General features: G+C 36.7%; 1 protein-coding gene across 1 annotated transcript in view; it reads right to left on the bottom strand.

Annotated features, from left to right (window-relative positions):
* Window positions 1–19764, bottom strand: part of Ireb2 (iron responsive element binding protein 2) — a 47521-nt gene continuing 27757 nt past the window's right edge. Inside the window, exons 10-22 of the mRNA XM_021171452.1 lie at window positions 19653–19750; window positions 17380–17496; window positions 16277–16436; window positions 15230–15365; window positions 13401–13485; window positions 12770–12926; window positions 12302–12426; window positions 9001–9105; window positions 8753–8895; window positions 5737–5884; window positions 5530–5652; window positions 3600–3785; window positions 1–2897 (exon numbers count right to left, since the gene is read on the bottom strand). Of these exons, the coding sequence (XP_021027111.1) occupies window positions 2787–2897; window positions 3600–3785; window positions 5530–5652; window positions 5737–5884; window positions 8753–8895; window positions 9001–9105; window positions 12302–12426; window positions 12770–12926; window positions 13401–13485; window positions 15230–15365; window positions 16277–16436; window positions 17380–17496; window positions 19653–19750 (1694 nt within the window). The 3' untranslated portion in view covers window positions 1–2786. The remainder of the gene's footprint in view (window positions 2898–3599; window positions 3786–5529; window positions 5653–5736; window positions 5885–8752; window positions 8896–9000; window positions 9106–12301; window positions 12427–12769; window positions 12927–13400; window positions 13486–15229; window positions 15366–16276; window positions 16437–17379; window positions 17497–19652; window positions 19751–19764) is intronic.

Genomic DNA, 19764 nt, shown 5'->3' with positions numbered 1-19764 from the left:
TGATAATACAATTTTCTTTATTAAAAATAATTTACAGCATCAATAACATATACACAATTTCATAACTGAACTTTACCTCCAATATATTTCTATACAATACTTAACATTATTGAACTTAAAACTGTTATGCTATTTTGTTGGCTTTAAATAACAATGATTTGTAGTTACTTAAGAGATATATAAGGTTTTACAGTCACATATTATGCATAAAATTGATAAAACAAACAAATCAGCACAGTCACCTTGAAAGGGAAAATACCCCACTGAAAAAAAGCCAAAGTTCACTTCCTTCCCCGTTTTTTACTCCCCAAATCAAATACAGTATCATTATCCAGTACCTTAGCATCTTCTCTCTAGACTCAAAGGTAAAAAGGCTCTGAAAAATATCAGGTTTTCTCATCATGTCACTTACCATGGAGAAGAGGAAGGAACACTACATTGTTACCAGATAAGCAAATAACTGCTTCTGGCTGAGTTACAGCTTTTAGTACAATCCCTGTGAAAATCCAAGCAGTGTGGTGAAGAGATGCTGTGCCTCTCATCCAAGTACTAACAGAGGTACCTGCCATCCTGGGAACCTTAGAGGAATAACTAACAATGGCAGTTCAGTGGCTGGAGGTCTTTCCTTTCCTTCATTTGTATGAGCAGCACAACTAAGGCACACAACAGCATGGAGCACAATGTTCTTCAGAGACTAAAATGCTGCTGTTGGTAACTGTGCTACATTCAAAACACTGATTTGCTTTTTTTGTGTTCACTTTCTTTCTCCAAATATTGGTAATTTTTAGAAAATAACTAAAAATTGTCAACAAAGAAAGTAACACAATAAAAACAGGTGCCACATTTTTGCATTATTTGGCTGGAGGCAGAATCACAAGATACACACATTGGGACATGTGCTTAATTTCCTTCCCACATTTAAAACCATGCTGATCAAGAGTTTAGTTCACGGTTTCTGGGTGAGAAATTAAGAGAACCTTCAATTTGTTCCTGAAATGCACTTTTTATACCATTACTGTACTGGAAATGTTTGATTAATAATATTTGATTCATAGCGAGTTTACCATTTTTCAGACATTTATGTCCAGACTTGTAGCTCACACTACAGACGGAGTATGCCTTCAAAATATGACAGATTATTTTCCATATATACATCTGGAATTACCATTTTTTTTCAAAGCATGTACCAGTATTTTAATACTCAACTTGTAAATTCTCCATTCCTGATTCAGGCTTCCACACATTAACATACACAGACAGACACATGGTATCTACCAGAATACAGTATGGTTTCAAAGTAGCAAAGAAAACATTAACTAAAGAGACTAGTTTTGTCAAACTCTAGTCCAACTAAGTACATATTTGAAAAATATTCTTAAAAGACTGTACGACTGATCATGTGTGAAGTTCTCAAGTGTTCTTCACCCACTGGTTTGGTAGTCCTTAAGTTTAGCATAAAAGAAGTACTTTTCATTTTGTGTAGTGTACAAGAACAGATCAGATTTTTAAAAAAAAAATTTTTAAAAAACCACTACACTTAATAACTTTTTGCTGCTAAGTTTAACTTAACTAAAAAAAGATATAGGGCTTTCTAAAATTCTTTTCCAATCTTTTAAAATGATGTTAAACAAGGACCAAGCATGTGATGTGGTGTAACAGATACAGATGCAATTGCAAACACATGACAGACATGCAAACAGCTGTGACCACCAAGTGTCTTATCTTTATGGTCAATTTTGATTAAAAAACAAATTATAATGAAATTAACAGTGATGTATCCCAGATAAAATAAGACCCAAATAGCAAGAAGTCAACTTAAAGGACTGTAAAACTAAAAACCAAAAAACCCTTAAGGGTGCATATCTATAACTTTGGATGGATAATTTATAAATCTAAAGGAAAACTAGAGTTTGATTCAAATTATTTCCAGCATTTATAAAAGGAGTGTGGAATGTCAGCTTGGTGACACCTAATTGAGGTTACAGGAGTTACAGTATCATGTAAAATGAGCAAAATCTAGTTCAATTAATACACCAGTATTTGGGCTTGCAAGAAGGTCATAGTGGCAAATTACTAAAAAAATTACAGGGCTGTACCATAGGAAATATATTTCACTAATACATGATACCACATGATCAGCTATATTTTGCAGTCGTTTATCTTCAGACATGGAGTACATTCTGGCTGGACTGGTCAGAGAGACTGTGATCTGGGGCAGGTTCTATGCCTTGCAGACATACTAAGACTAAGGCTAAACCTGACTTACTTTACAAATTTGGAATGCCAACTGTGTCCAATTCAATTCTGGAAAGAAAAACACTTTAAAAAAATTCATTTATAAATCAGGTACCCATTCCCACAATCTTAGGGTCTAGTCTGGATTCTTCTATTTCAACTTGCTATTCTTAAACCAACAAACAGTAGTCCAGTTTTAAAGGTGCAAAACAAAACAAACAGCTTTAGAACGGCTATTCATATGAATCTTCAACACAAGTTCAAATTCTGTCTTTATTTACAAAATGTTCTCATAAAATATACCCCCCCATACTTACAGGTCTCTTCCACAACACACTTCACACGTTGATTTTAGCAATGTTAATAGCACCATTCGTGTATTATTTAAAAATCAAGATTTCATTTTAGTCACTACATTGATTCATTATCATTTACATCCATGGATAAGTATACTGAAGTTATCTGCAGTTCCATGGCAATGATTCCTGGGTCCAGCACAGAAGGCTTTGTTTGCAGTTACGAGTCATGAAAGATACCACGGTGAGTAGATACTATAAGAATTTTCGAGCCACAAAGTTTAATAAGCCTCCATGTTTGTACAAAGTTATCTCCACGTCATTTGCAAATGATGCAATCACGCTGAACTCTTTTCCAGTGCTTGTCTTAAAGAAACAAAAAGATCTCCTGTGAGTCAGAGCTTAAAGTGTCGTTTGGTTAAGACCACTGGTATTCAATCACTAACTACCTGATTTTTTTGTCATTTTCCTGATTCTAATTTCCCAAATTTTGATTGTGCAATACACTTCTACTATTTGAAAACTTGAGACTCCCCCCCCCCCACAATGAGATAAGTAGAAAAACAGAAAACCAGGTATTTTGATCTCTAATACTAAACGGCAGCTATCAGCCCTGTAAGTCTACAGCATGACTTAGATTATGCTTCCCCGAGGAGGTCACCACTCACTATTTACACTCACAATACAGTGAGTATCTGTTACATACAATGTCTAGTGCTCTTTCTTTTGTTCCCTTAGTTATAAAAATCTTACTCCAACCTTGAGTGCTGAACTTTTGTTTTTCTTTGGAATTGATTATTGCCTGGGCAATATTCTGATCAAACAGAAAGAGCTAAAAACCTGGCACATGTACATAGAGCCTCAATTCTCTGCCAGGCATCTTTTTTATAAAGATTAGTTTCCTCTACTGTCCTCAGACAACATGGGTGTATTAATAACACCAACTAACAGGGAAGAGCTACAGCTTACAGGTGCTGACATTAGCATCCAATTAGAAACAATTCTTACACAACTTCCAAAACCTGAGTATAGAGTATGTAATGACAGATTTGGGGATCTTTGAGTTACCTTTATATTTAATGTAATTCCAGGAAAGAGTTCTTCAGGAAATGATAAAGAAAATACTTCTCTGCCAGAGAGGCCCAAGGAATCTGCATTTTCTCCCGGGAGGAATTCAAGTGGTGCTATACCGATTCCAATCAAATGATCTTTGTGTAGTTTTTCATAGCTTTCAGCCAAAACAGCTTTTACACCCTGTAATGAATGTGCATTTTATTTCCTTTCAACATTTTGAGCTTTTTTGTATTATTATTATTATTATTAATATTATTATCACTACTACTACTAGGATCTTCGTTTGTAGCATAAACTGGCTTCAATCATGGCCATCTTCCTGCTCTCTGGCCCCAGGGTGCTGAGTTTACAGGGTATACCACCATATCAGCCTTATAGTGAGTATTTTAAAGGAAAAAATATCTACTTTGGGCTTTGTATAGTTGTTTTTGATGGAATATCCCATTACTAAGATTTGAGTTGTATAAGGTATCCACAGGAACCTTCTATACATTGCTCTTTAATAAGAGGCCACACGCCTTTAATCCCAGCATTCGGGAGGCAAAGGCAGGTGAATCTCTAAGTTGGAGGCCAGCCTGGTCTAGAACAAGTTCCAGGGCAGCCAGGGTTACACAGAGAAACAACAACAACAACAGAGAAAACAACAAAAAAAAGTAATAATAAAAAAAAAGATAACTCACTTGGCAGACTGATAACTAGAAGTAAGAGACAGTGCTATCAGCATGAAGTCAATCTGCAAACAGAACTGAGGTTTGGAGCTGAGACCTCAAGCTCTAGCCCTACTTTGGCAAATGTTTATTCTCTAAAGAAAATGAGCTAAAGCAGTGGCTTTCCACCGGTGGTTGTGACCCTTTTGAGGGCTCAACGTCCCTTTCACAGGGGTTCCTAAAACCATCAAAAAACATAGATACATATATTATGATTCATAACAGCAGCAAAATTACATTTCAAAAATAATTTTATGGCTGGGGGTCACCATAACAGTATTAGTAAGGCTAAGAGCCCCTGAACTAGAGCTTCCAGACCTGGCTTCTCTACTTGAAAAAAAAAATTCCTCAGAAGCGTTTTAGGACACTTCCCCCTCTCAATCATACATTCTTCATCTTCTTTCTTCCTCCAAAATCCGCACAAATGTACTATATACTTGTTCAAATACTTTATGTTTACCCTGTAATTAATATATATCTATAACTTGTTTTGTCAGTCTTGTTGTTTGAGACAGGGTCTCTACATAGCCCCGACTGGCCTCGAACTGACTTTGTAAATTAGGCTGTCCTCAAACTCATTGAGATCCTCCTGCCTCCACTTGCAGAGCATTGAGAGTGAAGATGTGCTACACACCTAGCTCCAGAATAACATGTGTAAAAACCACTCAATCAACCTTCACTCAAAGTGCAAACCCCTACTGAGCAGGAAGGTCATAAATTGAGGCACACTGGGACGTTGGAGAATACAGATGACATGAGACAGGGATAACAGATGACCTGAGAAACCAGACTAAACAGGGATGGAGCCAACCTGTGTCTCCTGTATAAGTTATTGTCCTTGAAGAAACTCAATAGCCTCAGAGAAAATACAAATAGGTTTCTTATTTGGCCAAAGTGTGTGAAATTTGGCTACCTGAGTCTCTTGACAGAACTTAAGTGAAAAGGAGACATTGGTATACATGAAAGTTAGTTTAAGGCGGAGTTTCTATCTTCACTGCGTCCATACAGACTTCCATACAGACTTTGTAAAAACAAAACAAAACAAAACAAATAACCTGAGGTTTAACCAAATTCAGAGTAGCAAAATAAAAGTAGAAATTTAAAATATCATCTAAGATCAATGGAAACAAAACTCATAAATGTGCAATCCAAATAAGCCAAATAAACTTTGATACGATGTTACTGACAAAAAAAAATTAAAATTTAAGAATCCATACCAGCAAATAGGGTCCTTTGGCAGCCCAATCTCTTGAATTTCCTGAACCATATTTTTTTCCTGCTAAAATTATCAGTGGGATACCTTCTTTCTGGTACAGTTCTGCAGCTTCAAATACATCCAGCTGTAGATTAAACAGACAGAAAACACTTAATACAGAAGCTGATCCAGTGAGCAGTGGCCAAGGCACTCTTGTAGATATCCTTACCGTTTGTCCCGATGGAAAATGAATTGTTTTGGGAGCTGGCTTCCCAATAAACTTATTAAAAAGCTTGATGTTTGCAAATGTGCCTCTTGTCATCACAGCATCATTACCTCTTCGAGCTCCATAAGAGTTGAACTCTCGGGGAGTAAGGCTATAAAAAGTTAAGAAAGAGTTTTCATGCCAAGTACAAAATGGTAACATTACTGAATTGTAAAACCTGTTCAAGGCTGTTGTCCGTTCCCACAACTTTAGCTGATCTCAAGCAAGTACAGTAGGTAGGTAAAGAATACAATGACTATACATGCGTTTGTCGAGTTTATGACTCATCTATAAACACAGTTTCTTAGCTAATCAGCCTCAACAATCTGAGGTAAATCTCAGATCTCACTTTTCTTTTTAAAAGGCAAGGAAGGACTTAGGTATATAGTCAAGGCTGGTCTCAAACTTACTATCCTGTAAACAGCTACCACACTGAGAAGTTTTAGAGGCCAGAAATTACTTTATAAATATATCTTAACAATCAACAACTGATTTTTATCAACTCCATTTGATCTTTTTCTTTTTTTGGTTTTTCGAGACAGGGTTCCTGTCCTGGTTGACCTGGAACTCACTCTGTAGACCAGGCTGGCCTCGAACTCAGAAATCTGCCTGCCTCAGCCTCTCAAATGCTGGGATTAAAGACATGCGCCACCACTGCCCAGCAGCTCCATTTGATCTTTTATACAGAAGCATCAATACTTTGAATGTGTTGTATACTAAAAAAACCTTTTTACTTCAGGATAGAATGATAGAGACCAGTGGTTTTCAACCTTCCTAAAATTCCATGACTGTCTAATACCGTTCTTCATGTTCTGGTGACCCCCAACCATAACATTATTTTTTTGCTACTTCATAGTAATATTGCTACTATTGTGAATCATAAAAAAAACATCTGATATGTAACCACTGTGAAAGGGTTGTTCAAACCCAAAAGGGCTCATGATCCACAGGTTGAGAAACACTAGTATAGCTAGACTCTGGATGTCCATATTTTCAGAAAATTCTAAAGTGATAAAACTACTAGATTAAAAGAAATAATACAAAACTATATATTTAAAAGAAGCGGTAACTGATTTTTTTCTGTGGAGGATAATTACTATTATGACCAGAATGGAAATCATAGCTAAAAAATATTAGGAGGTAACACCAGCAAGATGGCTCAGCAGGTCAAGGCACTTGCTGCCAAGCCTGACAGCAAACCTGACAACAGGAGTATGGATTCCCAGGGTACATGCAGAGAACTGACTTGAATGTTTCCACACACACACACATACTAAATAAAAATGCAGTAAAGGGGCTAGAGATGACTCAGCGGTTAAGAGTACTGACTGCTCTTTCAGAGGTCCTGAGTTCAATTCCCAGCAACCACATGGTAAGTCACACCATCTGTAATGGGATCTGATGCCCTCTTCTGGTGGGTTTGAAGAGAGCAACAGTATATTCACATACATCAAAAAATTAATTAATTAATTAAAAGACTATTCTTTAAAAAATGCAGTAAAAAGTATTAGGAGGAAACTCTGTAATAAAAACTATAGTATGGGAGGCTGGTGAGATGGCTCAGTGGGTAAGAGCACCCGACTGCTCTTCCAAAGGTCCGGAGTTCAAATCCCAGCAACCACATGGTGGCTCACAATCATCCGTAACGAGATCTGACTCCCTCTTCTGGAGTGTCTGAAGACAGCTACAGTGTACTTACATATAATCAATAAATAAATCTTAAAAAAAAAAAACAAAAAAACCCCTATAGTATGATTATGTCAAGTGAAACTTCATAGCTTCAATTATTATAAAGCATTTCAATGAAAACTCTTGATATCTGATTGGGCAAGCAACAAATAATGTCCAAAAGTTAATCAACAAATAAACTTCCTGATACCAAAACAGTTCTTTAGTGAGAACAACGCCATAGTTTATTCCTGACATAAAAATGAAAAAATGCCTTTATAGTTTTAAATTTCTATCTCCTTGGCTCTGTAGTTTAAACAGCTTGTTATTCTTGCAGGGAACCTGAATTCAGTTTATAGAGCCCATGTCAGGTAGCTCCAAGTTCCAAGGGGTTCAATATCCTTTTCCTATCTCCATGGGCAGTACACACATGGTGCATATACAACAAGCAAAGGTGCATACACACGTATACAGGTGTGATGGTTTGTATATCCTTGGACCAGGGAGTGGCACCATTTGAAGGTGTGGCCTTGATGGAATAGGTGTGACCTGGTTGGAATGGATGTGTCACTGTGGGTGTGGGTATAAAATCCTCACCCTAGTTGCCTGGAAGTCAGTCTTCCACTAGCAGCCTTTGGATGAAGACATAGAACTCTCAGCTCCTCCTGCGCCATGCCTGCCTGGATACTACCATGCTCCCACCTTGATGATAATGGACTGAACCTCTGAACCTGTAAGCCAGCCCCAATTAAATGTTGTTTTTTTTATAAGACGTGCCTTGGTCATAGTGTCTGTTCACAGCAGTAAAACCCTAACTAATACAACAGGTAAAACTTCTTTAAAGTAATTTAGCTCCTATATATTCAGGCTATTCAAATTTGATCCTTTCAGTCTCCTTTGATATTGATACATATGAATCCTAGCCTCACTGACAACATACTTTATAGCCGCAGGAAGCACACATTTACTACAATTTAATGGTGGGAAGCTGGTTAGAACCAAATGGTCAGGCTCCATTTGGTGTGTCAAACTAAGATTAGTGCTTCTAATCAGTTATTTCTTTGATTATAAAGGCTTCATTTACTTGTTAGTTTGAATAAAAAGTAAGTTAAAAATAGTGACTTCAATTTCTAACATTATAAGGAAAGGGTTTACAAGGTACTACTTAGTTCTTGCTAAAAGACAAATGTGTGAACAAGGAGATCCCTAAGATAGCATGTATTACTGTGTATAGGAATATGACCAGAAGAAAAGCCTCTTAATAAAAGAAAGAGAAGGAAAGCAACACCCAGAGGCATGGGCACACACATACCCTCTGTTTGTCAAATACTTAGCAGCAGCACTACTCCTAGCAATACTTCCAGCGGGTGATATATGATCTGTAGTGACAGAGTCTCCCAAATACAACAGGACATGGGCATTTTCAATAGGCTGGAATGCAGCTGGCTCTTTGGTCTAAAAAGACAAAATTGAAAAGACTGAACTCTCTCTCCCCCCTCCTTTTTTTTATTTTAAGATTGTAGCAATCTTTAAAAGATCAAACAGTATACTGGGACTTACAAGTTTATCAAAAAATGAAGGGCATCTGATGTAAGTAGACTTCACATCCCATGGAAACAGCAATGAGTCTGGAGCTTCTAGAGAATTCCACCGTTTATTTCCCATCTGCAAACATGGTTTTAAGAATGGACCACAAGAACAACTTAGAAGATGAGACTTTAAAAATATCCACAATAATAAATAATACTTAGGTAAGAGTAAGGGGAAAAAAGGAGCCATATCCACCTGAAAAGTCATGACTTTTTTTAACAGAATAGACTTGCTTTAAAACTTTCAACCCACCAAACTTTCAGAAGCAATTAATTTTAAGTGTTAAGTTTCTATACAAACAATTTTAAAGATGTCATAGAGCCATTCTACCCTCAAACTAAGTAACTCACAAAGACATGCACGTATATATCTGTACACTCACAGCAAAATGATACAGTATGTAAGCTATGTCATCAATCTTTTAGAATATCATAAAGAAACATGTTTTTTTTTTTTAAATTTGTTTGTCCCATATCACCACCTGTTAGTCTTGTCTTTAAATAGAATTTAAATAGCAACAACTCCTCATTTCTCATCAGTCTCCACTACTATCTCAATGGTCTAGTCTACCAACACCTTTGACTATTATTAGACATGAACTTTCTGGTTCTATCTTTCTTATCTAACTCTCTCCTTTCAAAATAGTGGATTAGAGAGATTATTCAGAGGTTAAGGGCACTGGCTGCTCTTTCAGAGGACCCAAGTTCAATTTCAAGTACCCACCTGCCAGGTCCTAACCATCTGTAACTCCAGCTCCAGGAGTTCTGAGTCCCATCTTCTAGCCTTTGCAAGCACTAGGCACACATATAGTATAGGATCATACGCAAAGGCAAATACTCATGCACATAAAAAGTAAAACTAAATGTCATCTTTCAACTATCTTGTGTAAAACAGAAATGCGAGCAAGACATAGTGATATATTCTAGCATCTAGGAAGCTAAGACAGGTAACTGGAGTTAATGCTTGTCCGGTCTACAAAAAGAGGCTGCCTTCAAAACAAAACAAAACCCCATCTAACATGCTTTCCAAAATTTGAACAATTAATCCTTATCCTAATTTCCTTTTCTCTCTATACATTTAGCATAATATGCAATTATTTACCTAATCATTTTCTTCTTTCTTTTCTTTTTTTGGAGACAGAGTCTTGCTATGTAGTTTTAGCTGGCCCATAACTAACTCCCTAGGCAACCAGAATGGACTCTAACCCATAGTGATCTGCCTGTTCCTGGTCTCTTCGAGACTGTGATTAAAGATGTGCATCACTACACCCAGCATTCTTTTCAAAACAGAGTCTCGTACTGTAGTTCAGGTTGTCCTGAAACCAACACATGATGAGCTTAAGCCAGCCTTGAACTTGTGATTATCTTACTGTCTCGGCTTCCCAAGGGCTGGGATCACAGGAATCTGCAAAGCTGGCTAATTACTTTTTTACATACAGTTCACTGTCTTTCTGTAATAGAATGCTTTCTGTTCAATTAGTAGTTGTTACACAGGCAGTTTTTGAATACTCCAGTTTATACACCACTTTGAACATAAAAGACTGTATTTGCTCATCTGTAAACAAAGGTAAGTTTTAAAAAGTGTTAAAAATGACACTTTCCCAGTCCTAAGGAGGTAAAGCAATGGCCAGGATTTTAGTGATAGCAAGCGTTATTTGCTCTTACTTATTTTAATTTTGAACTATGTGAATAGGAATGACAAATATTTCAGTAACTCAATTAGAATATTCTAGGTCTTTCTCCTTATAACTAGAAATTCCAGATATAAAATAACATTAAAAACTATGAATTCACCAGAATTACAGAAAAAAAAAAAAACAGTAGTCAATTTATAGAACCAGCATGGATGTCCATCAACAGGATGAAGAAAATCTTGTATTAACAGTGTGGTTTTATTCAGGAATTTATTCAGCTATTTTTGTTGGAAAATAGATGGGCTGGTAATCATCATGTTAATAAGCCAGGCTCAGAAACATAAATATCAGATGCTCTCTCTTACTTGGAGAATCTAGATTCAAATATAATAGTAGAAAGAGCACAAGGGGGAAGGGGAATAAGGGATGATAATATAAAAGTAAAAATAAAGATAAATATCACACATGTAGAATCTAGATTTAAGTGTGTGTGTGTGTGTGTGTGTGTGTGTGTGTGTGTGTGTGAGAGAGAGAGAGAGAGAGAGAGAGAGAGAGAGAGAGAAGGGAGGAGAGGGAGAGAGCATGTTAGACAAACTGACATTTTTAAGAAAATAAAGCTAGAGACCATTATGTTAAAATGTCAGACTCAGAAATACAGATATTGTATTTTCTTCTCTTATGTGGAATCTAGATTTCAAAATAAAACATATGTGCCAAATGTATGACATTCTGGCTGAGAAGCTCATCGGATAGAAGAAAGTTATATTGCCCATATTTAAAGTTATAAAAGAGAAGGCAGAACTATGAGTAGGCAGAAGGATTAATGGGTATAAATCACTTGACACAGTGTTTCTGAGTTTGAGCCCCCAGAAGTCATGTAAGCAGGATATAAGGTTGCAAATCAGTCTTATGGATAAAACAGGAGGTAGAGACAAGAGAATCCTTAGAAGTTTGTCTATCAGCTAGGCTAGCAGAGGCAGTGGCAAGGCAAGATCCTTTCTCCAATATGGTAAAAGATAAGGACTAATACCTGAAGCTGCTCTCTGACCTCCACACATGCCATGGTATACACAGGCCCACATTCATACACATAAACACACACACACACACACACACACACACATCATTCACATACAAAGATTTGTAAATGCCTGCAGGAACACACATACATGTGACTGTAGAAGGGATACTGTTTGGGAAGAGGAGGAGACTAGCAGGAAATAGTGGGGACAGGAGAGAGCAGTGAACAAACATGAAAATGTCATCAAGAACATCTCCGCCCCCCGAGGATCTCACTGTGAGGCTGAGGCTTTGTCTTGAGTGATGGGATTAAAGCCTATACCACCACCAAATGTTTTTAATGGTTTTACACACACACACACACACACACACACACACACACAGAGGCTTTAAAAAAAAAACTCAGCCATAAAAATTATATACTCAAAGTTAAAATTTTTATTCTGTCTAGAAAGCAAGACACATGGATCATGCCTGAAAGCCCAGAACTAAGAGGACTGGATTGCTGAGTTCATAGGTCAGTGTGGGCTGCAAGGAGTGAGGTCTCAGTCAGTATGAGCTATGTGAGACCTTGCTTTAAATTAAAGAACTAAAAACAAAGCCCCACAAGACTCTTACCTCTACTTTCTCTTTTAGTGTTTTAAACATTGACAATATAACATGTTCTTCCTCCATCTGATGAACTTCTTCTCGACTAGGCCAAATGTCATGCAGGTAAATTTCCTTGCCCGTAGAGTCAGTACCTGATCAAAATTGTAACATGGTATTCAGTACACATATTATAACAACCACCACCAAAAACCAACACCTCAAAGCATTTCTATCTTTTCAAAGAAAAGTCACAGAAATCAAGTAACTGATTTAACAACAGGGTGTGTTTCAGGTTTAAATATTGCAAACCAATTACATATACATATTACATTCTTCATATCAACAGACACACTGAGAGCAGAAACATGGATGTGGTAAGAAAGTAAACAAGTACTGCATGTTTTCTTTCCTATCAAGAATATGGTTTTAACCACTTCTGGAGACAGTGCACATAAGTATGCATATAAACATACAGGTAATATATAGAAAACACACCTAAAGGCTCTGTCTGGAAGTCTATATTCACTGTGCCTGCGATGGCATAAGCCACCACTAATGGCGGAGAGGCGAGATAATTGGCACGGACACAATCACAAAGACGGCCTTCGAAATGTTTGTTTCCAGATAAAACTCCACAGGTAACCAAATCACCCTAAGAGGGAAAACAAATATACTTGATTCAAGAGCTTATATATACTCACACAATTATAAAATTTGTCTCAACTAATTTTAGTTGAGATCCAGACAACAAAAAAAAATATTTTACTAAGTTTTAATTTTAAGTACAGAACTACAATTCTTATACTTTAATGGTTCCTTATATTACTAAGGAATTAGTTTTAAAATATACAAGTAATTCTTTGCATTATTTTAATATCCACAAGTTACGTTTCCTGAGAGTTTCAAGTATAAATATCAATATACACACTGTTTATAATTTACTAACATGATATAGTTGAAACAAGTTAGGGCAACTCTCAAAGAGGCTCACAATTGCATTCATAAGTGTGTCTGATTTTTTAATCTAGCATCTATTAATCAACTCTGATGCTTAAGTAGATATTGAAGTATCCTTATTAAAAATAAACAATAAAAATGCACTTAGATGTGCTAATCTACATTTTACCTGTTTTACTGCATTCAAAACTGCTTCTGACAAAGGTGCTGTATTTCCTACACATGTTGAACATCCATAGCCAACTATGTCAAACCTGCATTTAAAAAGTGAAGCATGACTAGACAGCATGTGAAGAGAGGACAAGTCTTCTCTCTGTATTTCCCTTCTAGACGGTTGTGAGCATCTTCTCTTCATTTCCCTTATCACAGTAAGATTACTGCTTGCTTCATAAGAATTAACCATCGACACGTGAGTTTCACAGTTTTAAACATTAAAGTCTCACTGGTAGCATGTTCTTTGAACTGATTATAAATCTTAGAAGAGCCCACACAGCCACACTATCTGTACTAGATCAGAAGTACTTAAACAGTATCAGAAAGCTCCTCTGCTACAACTAGAACTAATAAACCCCCTTTAAAAAAATCATGTGTCCAGGTGGATTTCTGAGTTCGAGGCCAGCCTGGTCTACAGAGTGAGTTCCAGGACAGCCAGGGCTTCACAGAGAAACCCTGTCTCGAAAAACCAAAATCAACAACAACAACCAAACAAACAAAAAATCATGTGTTTCCACTCGAAAGGCATATTTCAAACTATAAAACATAAGGATGACCTCACTATAACAGTTATCAAAGGTCCCAATTTACTAGTGGGAGTAAATTATTCAACTCTGAATAAACTACACCTAACAAGAATCCCTGACAGTAATTCCAAAGCAAGATTACAAACATAAGCCTCTAAATTACTTTAGCTGCTGCTCTAAAGGCAAAATTTTTAAAAAAATCTAAAATTTATGAGGTTTGTTATTTTCTAAAATTATACTGTCATCACTTAAATATGAAAGAAATTCAGAAGTTGTTTCTCTTAAGCTTCATAGATAAATTAACCTCACATTGCAGACACAATAACTTTGCAAAACCTGAATCAAGACAATCTGTTCAATTCCCCCCACTGCTCCCAATACAAAATTTCCCTGTAGCCCTGTCTGACCTTGAACTACCTCTGTACACCAGGCTGGTCACATACTCAGATATCCCCCTGCCTCGGTCTCCCAAGTGCTGGGATTAAAGATGTGTTCAATTAAATTAATCCAACTTGTATTATTCCTTTACTCTTTTCTGAACTGAACATGACTCATGAGAATTAAGATTTTCCCTCACCCCACTCTTAACAGTAACAGCCCTATCCTGAGGGCTACAGACCATGTGCTTGTTATCAACCATTCCCAACCACCACCTGCTTCTTAGGCACCAGACTATGTGAATGGCAAGGGAACAAGTGAAGGGCTCTGGCACACCCAAGCACGGCAAGCATGGCTCTGACAGGTTTTGTCTTTCATCTTTCCTTCTCCCCTTGCTAAAATAAACACCACTAAACTGTATTGCTAAAACCTGTTCCCAAGGTCGATTCCCTTATTTGTCACTGACTCATTCCTGAGATTTAAACACCAAGATCCAACAACCAAAATTCATTATCTGGCTATCAAGATTCACCAACTCATCCAAGCACAGATTTCCCCCTTTTCTCCTTAAAAATCCACTCCTCCAACAAAACAAAACAAAACAAAACAAAACAAACAAAAAAAAACCAAAACACCTGCTTGCTTCTTGCTGCTGTGCTGTCTGCCTTTGTACCCTCCCCTATCTGCTAGACCCTCTGGGTATAAAATTTCCTTTTTGCTGAGAACTTGGTGTCTGGGTGTGTCTTGTACCAACTCTGAGGGGGCCATCCACCCTTTTAAGTGGTATTTTTCCTTTTTTCCTTCTCTTTGATTCCTAAGAAATATATTTATTAACTGCTGGATGCCAGTCTAGGTATAAATTAACAGTAATGTCACTCACCCGAGCTTGCTGAGATAGGGTAACACTCCACTTGAACTGAGGTAATGTGTAACCATCCCACTGCCTGGAGACAAACTTGTTCTTATATAAGGTTTAACTCGTAGACCTATTTCAACAGCCTTTTTAGCCAGAAGACCTGTAAAACCAACAAACAATGACTATGACAACGCACCCGTACTCCTTCACATTAGAATAAAAACCAATAAAAGGGTGCGTTTAATACCGTCAACTACAATTTATAGTAAAAAGCTAAAAAAAAAAAGTTTAAGATTTATGTTTTAATGTCTATGAGTGCTCTATCTGTATTACACCTGCATGCCAGAAGAGGGCATCAGATCCCAGTGTAGATGGCTGTGAGCAGCAGATGTGGTTGCTGGGAGTTGAACTTAGGACCTCTGGAAGAGCAACCAATGCCCTTAACTTCTGAGCCATCTCTCCAGCCCATAAAACCTTAATATCATTACTGTGTGCATTTTACTCTACCTATTCAGTTCACTGAAGACAAACTGAAATTTTTAGTAAAGTAGCATTATGCAGCAGGGTAAGGAGGGTAAGGCTAACACCACAGCATCACACAAACAGGAAAAAAAAGAACAGTCGTCATCTGTAACTGCTACTGATGGAATCAATGCCATAATCATAGTAAACAAAGAACAATTTAACATTGGTAATGCTGTCACCCGGTACACAAACTGATGGTACGTGTCAGTAATTCTCCCCTTGCACAGTATACTGTGTTTGTAAACTGGTGGGAAAAAATCCCAAGCAATACCTGCTGAGTAGCGTTACTTTTAAATTTACTGAAGAGACAGAAACAATTTAAAATTAATAGGTATGTAAATTATAGGGTTTTTTTCCAAAAGCTACCTTCTGTGTAAAAAAAAAAAAAAAAAACTACAAATTAAAAGCTCCTAACAAGTTAATTAAAAATTTCAGTGTCTCAATATAAAACACACACACAGACACATTATCTAAAAATGAGAAATATACCAGGGAAGCAAACAGTAACTTACATGAGAGAATATATAGTTATAAATACCAACCTACCTGCAGCAAGCATCACAGATGGATTGCAATTATTGGTACAACTGATAACTGCAGCAATGACCACGGATCCATGGGACAGCTTATACTCACTTCCATCATAATGAACAGAGACAGTGTCACTTTGTTTTTCAGCTGCAACTTGGAAGCCTTTAAATCCAACCTATAAATTTGTATGCCAATATTACAGACTTGGTAGGACTAATAGGAAACACAACTTGGACATCAAAGTTCTACTGTGACACATAAGGTCCACACCATTCAGAAGGTCCAATTCATCTTAAACAAGATTTGAATGTTTACAGAAGTCTAGTGGTGTTCAGAAACAACACTTTTTTATATACTGATTACAGCCAACCACCCAGAATCCAGTCCCAACTAAGACATTTCCTAGTTATTCCTGTTCACAGGAAATTTCAAAAACACGGTAGAAACTCTTCCTATTGTAAAGAGTTGCCCCAATGGTTCAAGTGTGTGAGTGCAGAGGAGGTAAGTGAGGTTTACACTGAGTTCATTAGTGCTAACAGTGCCCGGCAAGTGTACAGCAATTTATCAGAGACCACCTTACTTCTGAACATGTTTAGTATTTTCCAAATAAAAAGTAAGGAAACTATAAAAGTAAGGATTGGCAGGCAAAGTCAACTCTACTGTTTCCTAACAGACCAAAGTGACAAAACTACAGCCATGACTTTAAAGACAAAAATCAGAAACCCCAGAGCCAAAGTTATTTTGTTTGTGTTGGTTTTTTTTTTTTTTCAAATTCAATGAAAAGAATTATACAGTGCAATGGTTTCTGCCTAGTAGGAAGTCTGTAATAATGATGCCCAGTAAAACATCCTTCAGTGATATAAACAATGTTTGTTCTATCACGCACCTGATTAGCACTTGAAAGGAAACCACTAGGACTGAGAAACCTCACTTTATTAAGTTCTGATTACTTTAAATAGATATAATACAAACTCTGACCCTCTTGAGGCTGCTAGCATACACCACAGCATATGAAGAAAAAAAAAAAAGCAGTAGACTGAATTTAGAAATCAATCTCAAACCCTGTAGGCTCTTAACTACTTAGCACATAGCATAACAGTAACAATAAAATAACTTACCTTTTCATTTAAGCAAGCCTGAAAATCACTTTTCATATCTGTTACAGCAACCCTATCCTGAGGCCTTTTTGGACCACTGACAGATGCAACTATTGAATTCAGATTAATCTGTATCACCTAAGAAAACAGAGAGTGGAGGATGAAAGGAGATCAGAATTTCTAAGAATAAATACAAAAGCAAACATTACTTTATAAGCAGAACGAGTACATCTATTTTAACACAACTTATAAAAACTATGGCTTTTCCTATGTTTTTCTCTACAAATATAAATACTATCAAAAGGGCTGAGGATATAGCTTAGTTGCTAGAGGGCTTGCCTAGCATGCAAGAGGCCCTGGGTTCTACCCTGAGCATCACACAAAATCAGAATTGATAGTATATTGCTTGTAATCCAAATACCTCAAAAGCAAAGACAGGATGTTTATTAGTTCAAAGACATCTTCAACTATATAGTGAGCCAGCCTGGGCTATATAATATATAAGGCTGCCCTAAATAACAACAAAACCAAAACCACTGTCACAACAGAAGCCTGCACAAGAACCTCTGCTCATCATCAGCTCACTGATCTGAGTTCTAATCCCAGCCATGCCTCACTCTCAGATCACGAAGTGAATGGTTAGTAAACATTCTCCCCCGTCACCTCATATGTGATGCCTGGTCAACAGAGCATGCTAAGGGAATATAACAAAGAAAGGTTTTCTTTTTTTTTTTTAAAGATTTATTTATTTATTATATGTAAGTACACTGTAGCTGTCTTCAGATGTACCAGATCTCATTATGGGTGGTTGTGAGCCACCATGTGGTTGCTGGGATTTGAACTTCGGACCTTTGGAAGAGCAATCAGGTGCTCTTACCTACTGAGCCATCTCACCAGCCCAAAGAAAGGTTTTCATTCTCTGTGTGGCTTAAGAGGATCTTACTGGCTAGTTTCCTATGAGATGGCTTTTATTTCTTGGTTAAAAAGTTATTATTTTTGTTAAAATCTCAGTTTCCAATTAGTTATTTATTTTTCCAAATATTAATATTTCCTTTGTGCATCTTATGTGGTTAGGTACAGCAAATTTAATCATTCTTCATTATAGTCTCATCACAGCCATGATTATTCTAAAGGACCTTACTATATTTAATAGGTTCAACTGATCTTAGTCTTTGACCTAAATAAACACTGAAGACATTTATTATTTTTTTAAAGATTTAGTTTTATTTTATATGTATGACTATTTGTCAGCATGTACATGTTTGTATATATGTGAACACGTGTCTGGTAGCTGTGGAGGCCAGTAGAGGGTTGTCAGATCTGCTGGTGCTGGAGTTACAGATGATTAGGAGACATATGGTTGGCTGGAAACCCACCCAGGTCCTCTGAGAAAAGCAGCAAATGCTTTATCCACTAAATCATCTCTCTAGCCTCAATTAGTCTCTTTTGAAATCAATGTCTTGATGGATTTTAGCTTTATTTCCAACTATTGGAGCACAGCAAAACCATAATAATACCAAATTGATATCAACTTTCCTGAATGTGAATTCTACCTATGGCATCAAAAATATCCAATAGAAAAAGAGTTGTAAAGTAATTTGAACATTAAGACCATATAACAATAGAATGATGCAAAATAATCATAAACCAGAAGCAGAAATCATAAAAATTACAATTTGTGGAGCAGTGAGAACAGTACAGCGCTCATCCTAAATCAGACAAAATTAGAACTTAGAGTTGATATTTTAAATACCTACAAAGCTAGAGCAGGAGTTGGAGAGATGGGTCGGGTGGTTAAGAGGCCACATTGCTCTGTTATAGGATCCAAATTCTGTTCCCAAACCCACGTTAACTCTAACTCCAGGGGACCTGATGTTCTCTCCTAGCCCCTGTGGGCACCTCTACATATGTGTGTGTATATATATATATATATATATATATATATATATATATATATATATATATATATATATATATATATATATACCCACTCTCATAATTAAATATAAATCAAAATGGTAGATTTTACAAAATGTTGCAAATTTTACTACAACTAGAATCTATCTAAATGTCATTATAAAATCAAAATAATGTGTCAGAAATGGGCCATCTGATTAACAGCTATCACTCATTAAGCACTTAGTACATTGCTGGAACTGGTCTACAAATTTGCATTTAATCTAAGTCTGTAGGGCACACTGCCCAAAGATACCTAGCTAGTAAACACTTATAAACAGGACTATGCACAAGCACTTATCCTTGTACTCACTCCTAAGTGAGTCACTTGCATATACCTGAGAATATTCAGGTTCTGAAGAAGTCTCATCATTTCGAAACAATTTCACAGCTTTAAGGTATTTTTCCATTGACTCAAGTTTGGTTTTGTCAAAACCTAAAAAAGAGGAA

Source organism: Mus caroli, chromosome 9 (assembly GCF_900094665.2).
Source record: "Mus caroli chromosome 9, CAROLI_EIJ_v1.1, whole genome shotgun sequence".
Taxonomy (NCBI): Eukaryota; Metazoa; Chordata; class Mammalia; order Rodentia; family Muridae; genus Mus; species Mus caroli.
Note: the sequence above shows the minus strand (reverse complement) of the source record. Positions and strands in the feature narration are given on the sequence as shown.